This window comes from Mirounga angustirostris, unplaced genomic scaffold (assembly GCF_029215605.1).
Source record: "Mirounga angustirostris isolate CCGP_5_RB_7025 unplaced genomic scaffold, mMirAng1.0.hap1 SCAF_7, whole genome shotgun sequence".
Classification (NCBI taxonomy): Eukaryota; Metazoa; Chordata; class Mammalia; order Carnivora; family Phocidae; genus Mirounga; species Mirounga angustirostris.
In genome coordinates, this window is record NW_026991715.1 from 88790454 (window position 1) to 88802798 (window position 12345).

Sequence of the window (12345 nt, forward strand, 5' to 3'; positions counted from 1 at the left end):
CAGAGCTGGTAAAGGGTTAACAGCATTGTTAATAAGGCTAAAAGGAGATAAGAGAATTACCCATGGATTTTAATTATACCTCACTCTCCAAATCCCAAATGCTACAGGGAGTAAAGAGTTGAAATCCCAAAATCTCATTTGCAGGTCAATGGGAACAAACATGGACACTGCTGAGAACATTTTTCAGGCCCATGGTGTGAAGGTGGACATATTCTCTACCTCAGTACTGGATTGGTATTGATACGCACAGAACCCACTGGCCAGACCACTGGGATCCTGTGGCAGGTACCGGCTGCCTCCACCCTTTGTGGCCCATCTAGTTGTTTATACCTTTACTGCTATTTTCTAAGAGCAAGGGCAGGAAGGAAGGGTGGCCAAAGGATAGCATTAAGCACATGGAAAGAAAACAAAGGTTGCGCAGAGATGATCTTGGGCTTCTAGTATTCTCTCCCTCCCAAACTGAGTCATTCCTCAGAGAACCTAAGGTATTCCCTGCCCCATGTGGTAATCCACCACAGCAAATCAGCGACAGATGCATTCAGATACAAGCATATACAGAGCACTGACGTGGCATCTGACATTGTAAGTAAGCCCTGGGGCCAACACAGTGATTCTCAAGGACCAAAAGTCGACATCAAAAGTAGTTCCACTCCTAATTAAGGAGCACATGTGTGCTTGGGGAAGGGTCCTATGAAGGAGGGTTGTGGAGGCCGAGTTGTGGGAAACGGGAAATCTTAATAGAAACAAAACAGTGAAAAATGGGATTTAATACTTACAAATTGTTAAAATTATACCCAGTGCTTAGGAACATGTATAACACTGTACCGTAAGAGAAGAAAACCATTAGCTATACCACCACATCTTTATGACCTGGAAGAACAAAATTTTCTTGTCCTCTAATGCTCTTGGAATAATAATGTCTTAAGCTGCTGATACAGGTGTAAGAAAAAAATAAGACAGGGAGCCAAAAAAAGTGGAAGGAATTAATGAAAGAAACTACTAAGGAGGTTTTCCCTTAATCATTTAAAAGCTCAATAACCTAGAGTTAATCATAACTATGATTAAGTTCGTTTTCTTCTTTGTAGGTCAATAAAAGTAACCACCCTTAATTAAGCACTTACTGATTGCTAGATTCTGTGCTAAGTGCTTGACATATACTATCCACCCCTTTTACTTATAAGAAAATTGAGTTTTATGAAAGTTAAGCAATTTGCGCAAGGGTTAACAGAGCTAGGAATTATCAGATCCATATACATATGCTTCTGATCACTCACAGCAAAGAAATTCTGGTACCTACCACCTGTACTGTTCATGGTTTGTGTATAACTTGGTCGCTACAATTCAAATTAGCCAAATAACATAAAATTAAGTAATACATTTCTTCAAAGCACTGGCTTTACTACTAAAACTGGTTGTATCCACCCACAGAATTTTAATTTTAATGAGTCTATTATATTACCAGACAGTGAATCCAAAAAAGCAGCTAATAAAAAAACCCTATAACAATAAACAAACAGCTTTGAGATACGCCGCTGGTAAAGAACAGAAAGAAATCTGCCTGGGATCAATTTGCTTTGTTTTATTTTGAATGTGGTAAATCATATTTAATAGCAAATATTCCAGATTTCAGGAGAGATTATTTGAAGCTTGAATATGAAGAATACAGACCATAATGTCTATAATCCTTTTTTTGATATGACAGACACGTAGCATGACCATCCACAGCACCCACTATGCACAGGACTACTTCCGCTGTATTTATCAGAGAGTGTGATATAGGAATTCCTGAGAGCTCAAAATGGTTTTCCTATTCTTTATTACCTATACTTTCTTCAACCTTTATTGGTTTAGAAGAATGTCACTGTGAATCTTATTTGACTCATATAGTGCATCAAATTAGAAGGGAAAAGAATGACATATTTTAAGACGTAAACACTAGTTTGTTTCCATGCTGATAAAGAAAAGATTTTTCTTCTTCATGGAAAAAAGGAAGGTAAGAAGCTATGGGGATGCCAAGTTCCACTTGCTTTTCACGGCAGAGCAGTTATGCTCTCAAAGCAAGAGAGAGGATCCTGCCCATACAATAAAAGCAATTTGCTTATTTACCATTTATATCGTGCCCAGCCCTTCTCTCCTACTCAAAAAAGAAAGAAAGAAAGGGAAAGAAAGAAAAAGATATGAGACAGCTAGCTGGATATGCCTCCTAAATACATAGAAAGTATCTTCTAAGGTGACTATACAAGAACAGTAAAAAAAAAAAAAAAAAAAAATGCTCCTTTACTCTTTAATATGGTGTTCCCCTATATAAAATGACCAACTTAGTGAAATACATAAATAAGCTAAATTCATAGGCAAATACACTTTAAGATGAGTCTATAAAATATGAAACATCTCTAATGGGACCGAATATTAAAACAAAAACCATCATTCAGTAGTCAAACATTTTGATGTTTAATTATAATGATCTTTTTTTAACCAACTGTCCACGGGTTTTTTTTGTTTGTTTGTTTGTTTTAAAGATTTTATTATTTATTTGACAGAGAGAGACACAGCAAGAGAGGGAACACAAGCAGGGGGAGTGGGAGAGGGAGAAGCAGGCTTCCCGCGGAGCAGGAAGCCCGATGTGGGGCTCGATCCCAGCACCCTGGGATCATGACCTGAGCCGAAGGCAGACGCTTAATGACTGAGCCACCCAGGCGCCCCCACCGTTTTGTTTTTTAATGAAAAATGAAAAATTCAGTCACAAATATAAAACATGAGGAATGTTGAAGTGTGCAGGCCAGAGAATTCAGGCGTCCCTACACCTACGCCAGGCTTTGCCCCCCACAAACCCATGACCCTGGTCCAGTAACTTGTTTGTGGCCTTAGTTTCCAAATCCGTAAAAGGCAGCTCTCACCCCAGCAGCTTGATCTCTAGGACCTAAACTAGATAACTTTTTTTTTTAAGAGGCTCCACACCCAGTGTGGAGCCCAACACGGGGCCTGAACCCACGATCCCGAGAAGACCTGAGCTGAGATCAAGAGTCACATGCTTGGGCGCCTGGGTGGCTCAGTTGGTAAAGCGACTGCCTTCAGGTCGCTCAGGTCATGATCCTGGAGTCCCTGGATCGAGTCCCACATCGGGCTCCCTGATCGGCAGGGAGTCTGCTTCTCCCTCTCCCACTCCCCGTTTGTGTTCCCTCTCTCGCTGTGTCTTTCTCTGTCAAATAAACAAATAAAATCTTAAAAAAAAAAAAAAAGTCACATGCTTGACCGACTGAGCCACCCAGGCACCTCTAACATTTTATAACTCAAAACTGAATGCCTTCAGCTATTTGATAGTTTAAAAAAAATGTATGCCTAAAGCAATAAAACAGCAGATGTGAATCCTACTGGAACAACCTTTGTTGATAAAATTGATGGTTCTGTAAATATATCATAAAGTTTAACTTAAGCTCAAGTACCTTCACAGCCTGGACAAGAACCATCTAAACTGACATTTCCCAAGCAAAAGAAAGCCACATCAAGATAGGCAGGTAGCAGCCTCGAGTTACCTCAGACGTGTAAGTGACCCCTTCACCAGATCACCTGGTCTAACTACCAGAAGCTGCAGGATATATATAGTGGCCGTGTGACTGAGAGGCGCTGATAAGCTCTACTCCCAGGAACCAGAGAGTGTGCGAGTGACAGAGTAAAGTCAGAAGAGGTTTCTACAGCCCCCACTTTTACTTCAATTGCTACCAAAAAAGCCATTTCATGAACAATTTTTGAAACTGTTTCTCAGCTTCTATATTAACTCATTGGTAATGTTGTCAACAGCCACAAATTACCTTAAAATGCTCCATATGTATTTCTAGTTGTTGGAAATACCATAAGAGATGAGGAATACTCATTTAAAGTCAGTCCTGAAAAAGAGAAGTCCCAGATGGGGTGGATGAAGGCAAAAGGACAGATAAACTACATCTCCAGGGCCCTCGTGAACAGGAAAAAAAAAAAAAAAAATCATTAAAATCCATACGGAACATTCTAGACCAGAGTATTAGGAATGGGCTCTCTCCCCACAACTCCTTTAGAGCCCAGAAAGTAGATCATGAATAAGTCGTTTAAATCATTCATCTTACTTGCTCCTCAAGACTTTCTTTTCTCTATGGCACAGGCAAGGGGGAGGGGGGAGGAAACTAACCAAAATGCTGGCTGTGATTACCTACAAAAATAGTGACATGCTGTTATAAGGACATTTTTATCCCTTTTTCTAGTTTTCTCCACAATTCCATCGTAAAATAGTTTAGCACGATTAGCAGTAATCCTAAGTGAAAACGCAACCGATAAAAAGCCGACAAAAGTAAAATGTTTAAACGTCTAAGATTTCAGGATGTTCGAGGCAAAATTTACAGGATGCCAGTTCCTGGTCCAAGTGCAGAGTCGGCCAGGACGTCGCATGTGCTCACACCCCCCAGTGAAGTCCGCATGGGCTGCACTGCCCTACTCCTGAGCACCCCAGCACAGAGCTCCCGGCTGCCAAGGGAAAAGCTAGTGTAACAGGAACATACTCAGCTTAGTAGAAAATAGATCTACTCCCAAATTCTCATCAATAAAAAAGGACCAAAAAACCCCATAATTACACGTTCTGGAAACACACACACACACACACACACACACGAAAACAAACACGCCCCTTACGAATGAGTCTGAAAACCACAAATACACATCCTCCAGCACCATCAGGGAAGCCTGACTTTGCTGAAACAAAGTGGTACCCAAATGCCAGTCACACCAGGGCCACTTTCTCAAAGTCTCCTCTGGGTCCCAAACCTCCGGTTAGGAGTCTGCCACTGTAGATCTTAAATGAGATTTCAGTCCTTTGTAACCTATGCTCCCGCACTTTGTCTGCTATGAATCATTAACTAAGAAAATGCTGGGGCTTTTACGTGGGGTTAATTGTATTATAGTTCTTGTAGTTATTTTGACAGTGTCTCTTCCGAATTTTCCCCCTCACTGATCCCTTTCTGATCTGACCTCACAGGGGTCATCCCCAAACATCTTCTCCTTGAGATTCTTTGCCTCCTGATACAGAACTAAAGGCAAGGCCAGATTCCCTCAGGAAATCCAATTCCGGGTGTCTTCCTCAGATGGGCTTGCCCTGGGAAAACAGAGCAAGTCTCTGCAAATAGCTGGTTATGCTACTGCTCTTGTAAATCAATGCTCTGTAACAAGTGAAAGAACCTGTTAGTAATACATTCTAACTCATGTTCACAAAACACTGCGAATGGCTATGTGTGTGCAGATGTAGGATTTGGGAGGGCAGTACCCTACTTGAGAGGAAAAATACACTGCATGAAGACAATATATTGACAATGTCAAATCGAGAAAAGAAGAAGTTCACATCAACAGTTCACTTTTCATCTCTGCCTGGTGTATGGCGTGTATCTGAGATAGCCCAAGAGCCACACAGAACAACGTAGTGTAACAGAAAAAAACACAGACTTTGGAACCAGAGTCCCTGGGTTGTTTGGTTGGCTTATTTATTTATTTATTTACTTTAGTTTTTTATTTATTTGAGAGAGAGCGAGAGTGATCACAGACGGAGGGGAAGAGGGAGGGGAAGAGGGAGAGGGAGAAGCAGACTCCCTGCTGAGCAGAGAGCCCGATGTGGGGCTCGACATGGGGCTCGGTCCCAGGACCCTGGGATCAGGACCTGTGCTGAAGGCAGACGCTTAACCGACAGAGCCACCCAGGTGTCCCTATTTATTTATTTTAAAAATAAGCTCTATGCCCAATCTGGGGCAAACTCACAACCCCCAAGATTAAGAGTCTTATGCTCTACCAACTGAGGCAGGCAGGCTCCCTGGGTTTAAATACATTTTACCATCTACTAGTTGTGAGAACCTGATCAAGTTATTTCTTCCTGGGTGCCTGGGTGGCTCAGTTGTTTAAGCGACTGCCTTTGGCTCAGGTCATGATCCTGGAGTCCCGGGATCGAGCCCCGCATCAGGCTCCCTGCTCAGCGGAGAGTCTGCTTCTCCCTCTGACTCTCCCCCTCTCATGCTCGCTCTCTATCACTATTTCTCTCAATAAATAAATAAAAATCTTAAAAAAAAAAAGTTATTTCTTCCTCTGTTTCCTCATCTGTAAAATGGAACAATCATAGTACTTATGTCAGCGGGGTGCCATGAGGATTACATGAGCTATATTTGTAAAGCAAGTACTTAACGGGGTATATAAGTGTCTATTAAATGAAGTGCTATGCAGGTATTCAGCTGTGCAAACTGCTAAAAGCAATAACCTTCTCTGTCCCGGTGGCACAGCTTAAAATGGGCTGGTGAGGACACAGAAGATAAAATGACACATCACTGAAGTGGGCATGAGATTGCAAAAGTGCTGCCAAACATTAGACTGAATGTAGTCACCAAAATGCTGGACTCCTATTTAATCTTTTAATCTATCTAAAATACGCCTAACTGTGCTTTCACATTCCTGCCTAGTAACTGAGGTTCCAGACAACGTTTGGCTTCTGGGTGACCTTGGGAAACACACTCTACCTCTCTCTCTGTGCCTGGGTCATTTGAAAACTAAAGGAATTAGATTACATGCTCCCTACGGCCCAACTCTGGTAGTCCCAGGAAGGTGGTAGCCTGATCTTTGTGAAAAATATGAAATCAAAAGAAAAAGTAATAGACGTTTTTGTAGACTTTTTAAAAAGTCACTGAGTAGGATAAAAAGCAAACTCTCCTCCTTACCTTTCTCTGCAGGGCAAAAATAAAAATAGAAAATAAAGTCATTAGACTTGCTTTCATACTTCCATTTGACCAAAGAAGCAGCGACAAGACTGGCACCCATTCGAGAACCCTGGTGGGGGCTGCCTGAGGTCTCTGGCAACAGCCTCTGCATATGAGGGCACACAGAGCACGCGCTCCAGGGGCATCTCTCGGAAAGACTCTTATTTGTGCAATGCCCCTGGAAGTAGGGCTGCACCAGGAAAAAAAAAAAAAGGCCCCATGTTAGGATTCCAAAGATACGAACTGTCCAGAATAGGCCAATCCATAGAGACGGAAAGTAGTAAGTGGTTTCTGGAGACTGGGACATAGGACAAAGAGGGAGTGACTGCTAATGGATCGTTTCTTTTGGGGGGTGATGGAAATGTGTTGGAATTAGATAGTGGTGATGGATGTACAACTTGATGAATATACCAAACACTGAACGTACACTTTACAAAGGTTGCGGGTGAATTATACCTCAGCAAAAAAATGCGGCGGCATGGCGGTAGATCTACTCTAACAACAGAGGCTCACACGATGCAGTGGCCTGCCTTCTCTTCCCAGGAACAGAGCGAAGAAGTCAAGAGATGACAGCAATTCTGTCAACAGCTCTTGACACTGAGAAGGCTGGAGTTAGATTTCAGCCTCCCTGTACAGGGTGGCCAAAAAGTCTGGAAACGTAGAGGTAGAAGATTAAAGGCCCTGCTCCCGAAGGGAAATGAGGTACCCGAAAATAAGAGTAGCCAGCAGGAAGACGGGGCCTCCTCAGGCCCTAACTGCCCCTCCACGAGCGCTGGCCAGGCCTCCAGCCATCTGGATTCCAACACGCCACAACCTGACCCGAAGCCAGGTACGCCGGGGTCGCACCCACGGTTTTCCCAGGGGCTGAGTCATAAGACAAGCAAGGAAGCCATGGGAGCTTCTCCAAATTTGCCTTCTGTGCCCTGCGGCCTCTAAGCCCCGTGCTGACCATTACGTGGTGTGGGCCTCCCCGCGACGGAGGGAGAGGACGGGAACCAGCAGGGGCCAGAGCGCACGGTGAGAAAGGCCGAGACTGGCAACAGGTGGGCAGGGTGGCCACAATGACCTCAAAATGTAAATCGTATCACGTCACCCCCTATTTAAAACCCAGCCAAGACAATCCGACAAGCTGCAAACTCCCTTCAACCACCTGGCATAAATGCACACTGGTCCCCCGGCCGCGAGCCCTGCGTCGCGGCACCCGCACCTTCCGCGGTCCCCCTCACCTCTGTCCGGGCGCAGAGCTTCCAGTGCAGCGGCTCTCGGCACCCGCGGCTCCTCCGCCCGGCTCTGCTCTTGGCTGGCCTGGCACCTTCCCATTCCCCAAGCCTTAACTCAAACAGGACCTCAGATAAATATGCAGAGGGCGTCCTCCCTGTTATTCCCTACCCCAGCTCCCTGTCCATTTTCCTCACAGGGCTCCCTAACCACACTCCGGCCACTACGCTACTATTCATTGCGGTTTACCTCGGGAGACGGTTCGCTGAAGAGAATGGAGAGCGTGTCCACCTTAGTCCACGGTGCAGCTGAAGTGCTGCCACCGTGCCTGCAGTGCGGCTAGATTTGATCCTTGCTAAATAGATGAACTCGTATTTTTCAGGAGAACTCTGGCTGGGGGGCACAGGGAGAGTTACAAGAGGCAAGTGAACAAGTAAAGGGAAGAGGATCACAGATCACATTTTAAGTAAGGGATTCTGGTGCCACCAATAACACCATTTTCAACGATTTTCTGCCGGTCACACAATGACACTGGTTAAGCAATGAACAAACTTGATTAGACGAATGTTTAACACTGATGCCTCAGTGATGTTACTCACTGGGGGTCTGTATGCTTTATACCGTGCACACAATCCCATGTCACCTTGACAAAGCAGAGGTCAGGTAGGGTCCCAGGGTCAGCAGGCCATGTTCCCCTCCCTTTCAGCCCATCACGCGTAACAAGCACCCGTTGCTGCTGCCGCTCTACATCGGGGGTTCAAAACATGGGCGGACGTTAGAATCCTTTACAGACTGTAAAAGATCAAGGAGCCTTAAACCTCCGAGCCCAGGCTGCACCGCAGACCAATTCCCCAGAATCTCTCGAGGTAGGGCCCACGCATTAGGATTTTTCAAAGTTCCTTCCAATAACTCTGATGGGCATCCAAGGCTGAGAACCATTGTTTTAGGGAAAAGTCCAAATATCCACAGAGAGCAACCTTCACTTAATTCCCTTATGGTCATAGAATGTTATCTTTAATTTAAAGGTGAAAGAGTTGGGTCTACCAAAAGGAAGCATCCTATGAATAAATACCACTCTAGAGGGGCGCCTGGGTGGCTCAGTTGGTTAAGCGACTGCCTTCAACTCAGGTCATGATCCCAGGGTCCTGGGATCGAGTCCCGCATCGGGCTCCCTGCTCTGCGGGGAGCCTGCTTCTCCCTCTCCCACTGCCCCTGCTTGTGTTCCCTCTCTCGCTGTGTCTCTCTCTGTCAAATAAATAAATAAAATCTTTAAAAAATTTAAAAAAAAAACCCACTCTAGAGATGACTCATTATTTCCTGAATTTTTGCTGAAATCATTAAATTCCCTTTATTAGATTTTTAGCACTTTTCCTGCTCCTAGTACAGTATACTACAAATGTCACTTTGCCTCAGAATATTCAAATAGAAAAGAAAGTATATATACTTGGTGAACAGAATAAATCTAAAACATGTAAAACCCATGTGCCTGACCCACTTAGAAATATGAACGTCTCTATCATTTCACAGAATTCTGAGCAATAGACAAGAGCATTTAGCTTCTTGGAAGTAAAAAGAGCCAATACTATTCAGTTGACAATGCAGGGAATGAAAGAATGACTACAAACACATGATTTAAAACACACACACACACCAAAAAAAACTGAAATTGACTTGCTTTAAAATAGGACTAAAAAAGAGATTCCTGCTAGTATTAATCCACTTCAGGTCAAGGAGAAACATACTAGAGTTCTGTCTGTGGTCACATCTGCTTCCACCCTCACCTGAATCTATGTAGATCCCAGAAACAGACTTTTACTTTAGGAAAGCCCACACCAATGACCTCATCACACCAACAGAGAAGGTTATGTTTTGCATGGGATTATGTGCCAAACGGTACTGACGTGGAAAAGGGTTTTATGCTGTTCAGTATTTCCAAAAATCCATATTCCTTTCTGGCTCAAAATAATTCAAGCAGCTAGGCAGTTACTAAAGTGCCACCCAGGATTTGTTCAAAATGGGATCAATAACCTCTAAAGCACAAACTGGAATAATGCTTCCAACTTTTTTCCCCCCAAACTCTTACTAAAGGAACTCTTGCAAGTAGACTACACAACCAGAAGTAATGTACTTTTATGTTATTTTGTCTGATAGCACAGACACGTCGTGCAAATCATTTTGAATCAGTGTTGCCTACAAACTTTTCACATATACCGTATTATCAGTCGATTACATTTTATGGAAAACTGCTATTCTTGTACCTTTTTCAGTGATCTGAAAGCCAAACAGTTTTCCTAGTCTGCCCTTCTGTGGTATACACATGAAACCTGGATGGTACTTTAGCAGGTAACGCTGGAAGAAGGTAAACGTTTTTCTCAACATGCAGACAGGAGCTCCCAATTCATAAGCAAGTAGTATCCTAACGTAGCCAGACTTTGTGGAGTGCCTCTAAGTGTCTGCACCAGACGAATACAGTAACTATGTATGTAACTTCAATTTAATTGTTCAAATCAGAACTAACTTCTAAAACATGTTTCCTCCTTTCTAGTCAGATACTAAATTCTAGCTTGTCCTGTAATAGACACAAGATGTAATAAATGTGTTATCTGTGTGTTAGCCTCCCAGCCGAAAAGTTTTTCTTCCTTTATCTCTATGGGTGAGAAAAGTTGCAGAGACCAATTCAATGAAAATAAAACCCGCCAGCTTTGTTGGGTAGAGCTACAGACTAAAACAATTCATTTGTGGTGAAGAATTCTGATTTGAATGAATGAAAACACGAAATTGTAGAATATTTTCAAAATAAGTACTGTAGAGTAAAAACCTCAAATAGTAATAAATTCAGATCCTACTCTGCTAAGATTCATTTTTAAGTTTAATTATATAAATGAGTCATTTATATAACCAGGGAGCTATATTAGGGATGCATCTTCTAAGGTTGTTTTTTGGGGGCACCTGGGTAGCTCAGTCAGTTCAGCGTCTGTCTTGGGCTAAGGTCATGATCTCGGGGTCCTGGGATGGAGCCCCACGTCCTTTGGGCTCCCTATGGGGAGCCTGCTTCTCCCTCTCCTCCCCACTCCTGCTCTCTGTTGCTATCTCTCTCTCAAATAAATAAAGAAAATCTTAAAAAAAAAAAAAAGGTTGTTTTTGTTTTTATACTAGGGTCAATGTTTTCTATTTGACTGTAGTAAGTGGCTAGTCTTTTCAAAATCAAGACGGCAAAATTCTCCAGTGTCTGAATTAACAGTAATTCTGAATTAGGGAAGTCTCATTTGATGGGGTTTTACTAAGTATAAAGTGAAATACACATTAAAATAATTATTAAGGAGAAGGGATCAGCTCTCTGTACCCAGCTGAGATCTCCCCAGCAGTAAAGGCAGGACGACTTTGTTGTAGCACTTTCCATCCGTGCATGCATTACAAGGTACCCGCCCCGCCAGCATAATCCGATGAAATAAGCATTTCGGCTAGTCATCAGGAGATCAGGCATCAAATTAGGGCTCTAAAATGTGTAACCTTAAGCACTTTCTACCCTCTGGTGCACTGACGGCTCTCCCAGTCAAATGAGGATGTGTACTAACTAGGGCAGCCCTGGATGGGGTATGGGGAAGGAAGGGGAGGAAGGGAGGGTTGCAGGGGGGAGCCACTTACGAGACGTAGGCTGGGTAGCCAAATCCTATCAAGTTGCAGAGGAGCGAGGCTCCATAACCGAACACCAGGTACAAAGCCAACAGCCCGATGACACCTGGAGACACGAGGAGAGAAGTGGGTCCGGTGGCACAAGACGCGCGACTCCGGACAGCCCCCGCCCTACCGCGAGGCTTGGCCTAGTGCAGGCGATCGAGAAAAACAAACCGCCCTAAGGCTGGGCCCGGGCCTTGACGCGGCTTTGCAGTCTGTCTGAGGATACCCGGCAGCCCCTACCTTCGCGCCCTCCCTCCCGCAGAGGTCCCCCGCCGTGCAGCTCACCCGCCTAGGGAACCCCGCTCCACAGAGGATCTGGAGAGGCCCCGACTCCCCCGCCCGCGGCCCCTCCCGTCCGGGGGACACCCTTCTTCGTGCTGAGCTCCATCGACAGGCTGGTAGGACCGTGGCCGCGCGCACTCCCGCAGGAGGCCCCCTCCACTCGGCGCCAAGCCTGCGCACGGCCACTGGGACTCGGGCACAGACACGTCAGCGCCGGCCCTCCCCGCGCCCCGGACACCGGCCAGCGCTCCCCCCACCCCCGAGCCCAGGCGCCCCGGCGGGGTCTCCGGCCCCTGGCCTGCCGGGACGGCCAGATCGGTGCCGACGATGCCGCTCGCCCCCATCTGTCACCAACACCATCTCCTCCGAATCCCCTTCCCGCTCGCTTCCCCAGCAGCTGGTGCAGCAGCTG

The 12345-nt window shown here is 44.9% G+C and overlaps 1 protein-coding gene across 1 annotated transcript in view; it reads right to left on the reverse strand.

The window, feature by feature from the left end:
• The window catches only part of REEP5 (receptor accessory protein 5), a 36836-nt gene that overhangs the window by 24249 nt on the left and 242 nt on the right, over positions 1–12345 (reverse strand). Inside the window, exon 2 of the mRNA XM_045900056.2 lies at positions 11619–11712. Within this exon, the coding sequence (XP_045756012.1) occupies positions 11619–11712 (94 nt within the window). The remainder of the gene's footprint in view (positions 1–11618; positions 11713–12345) is intronic.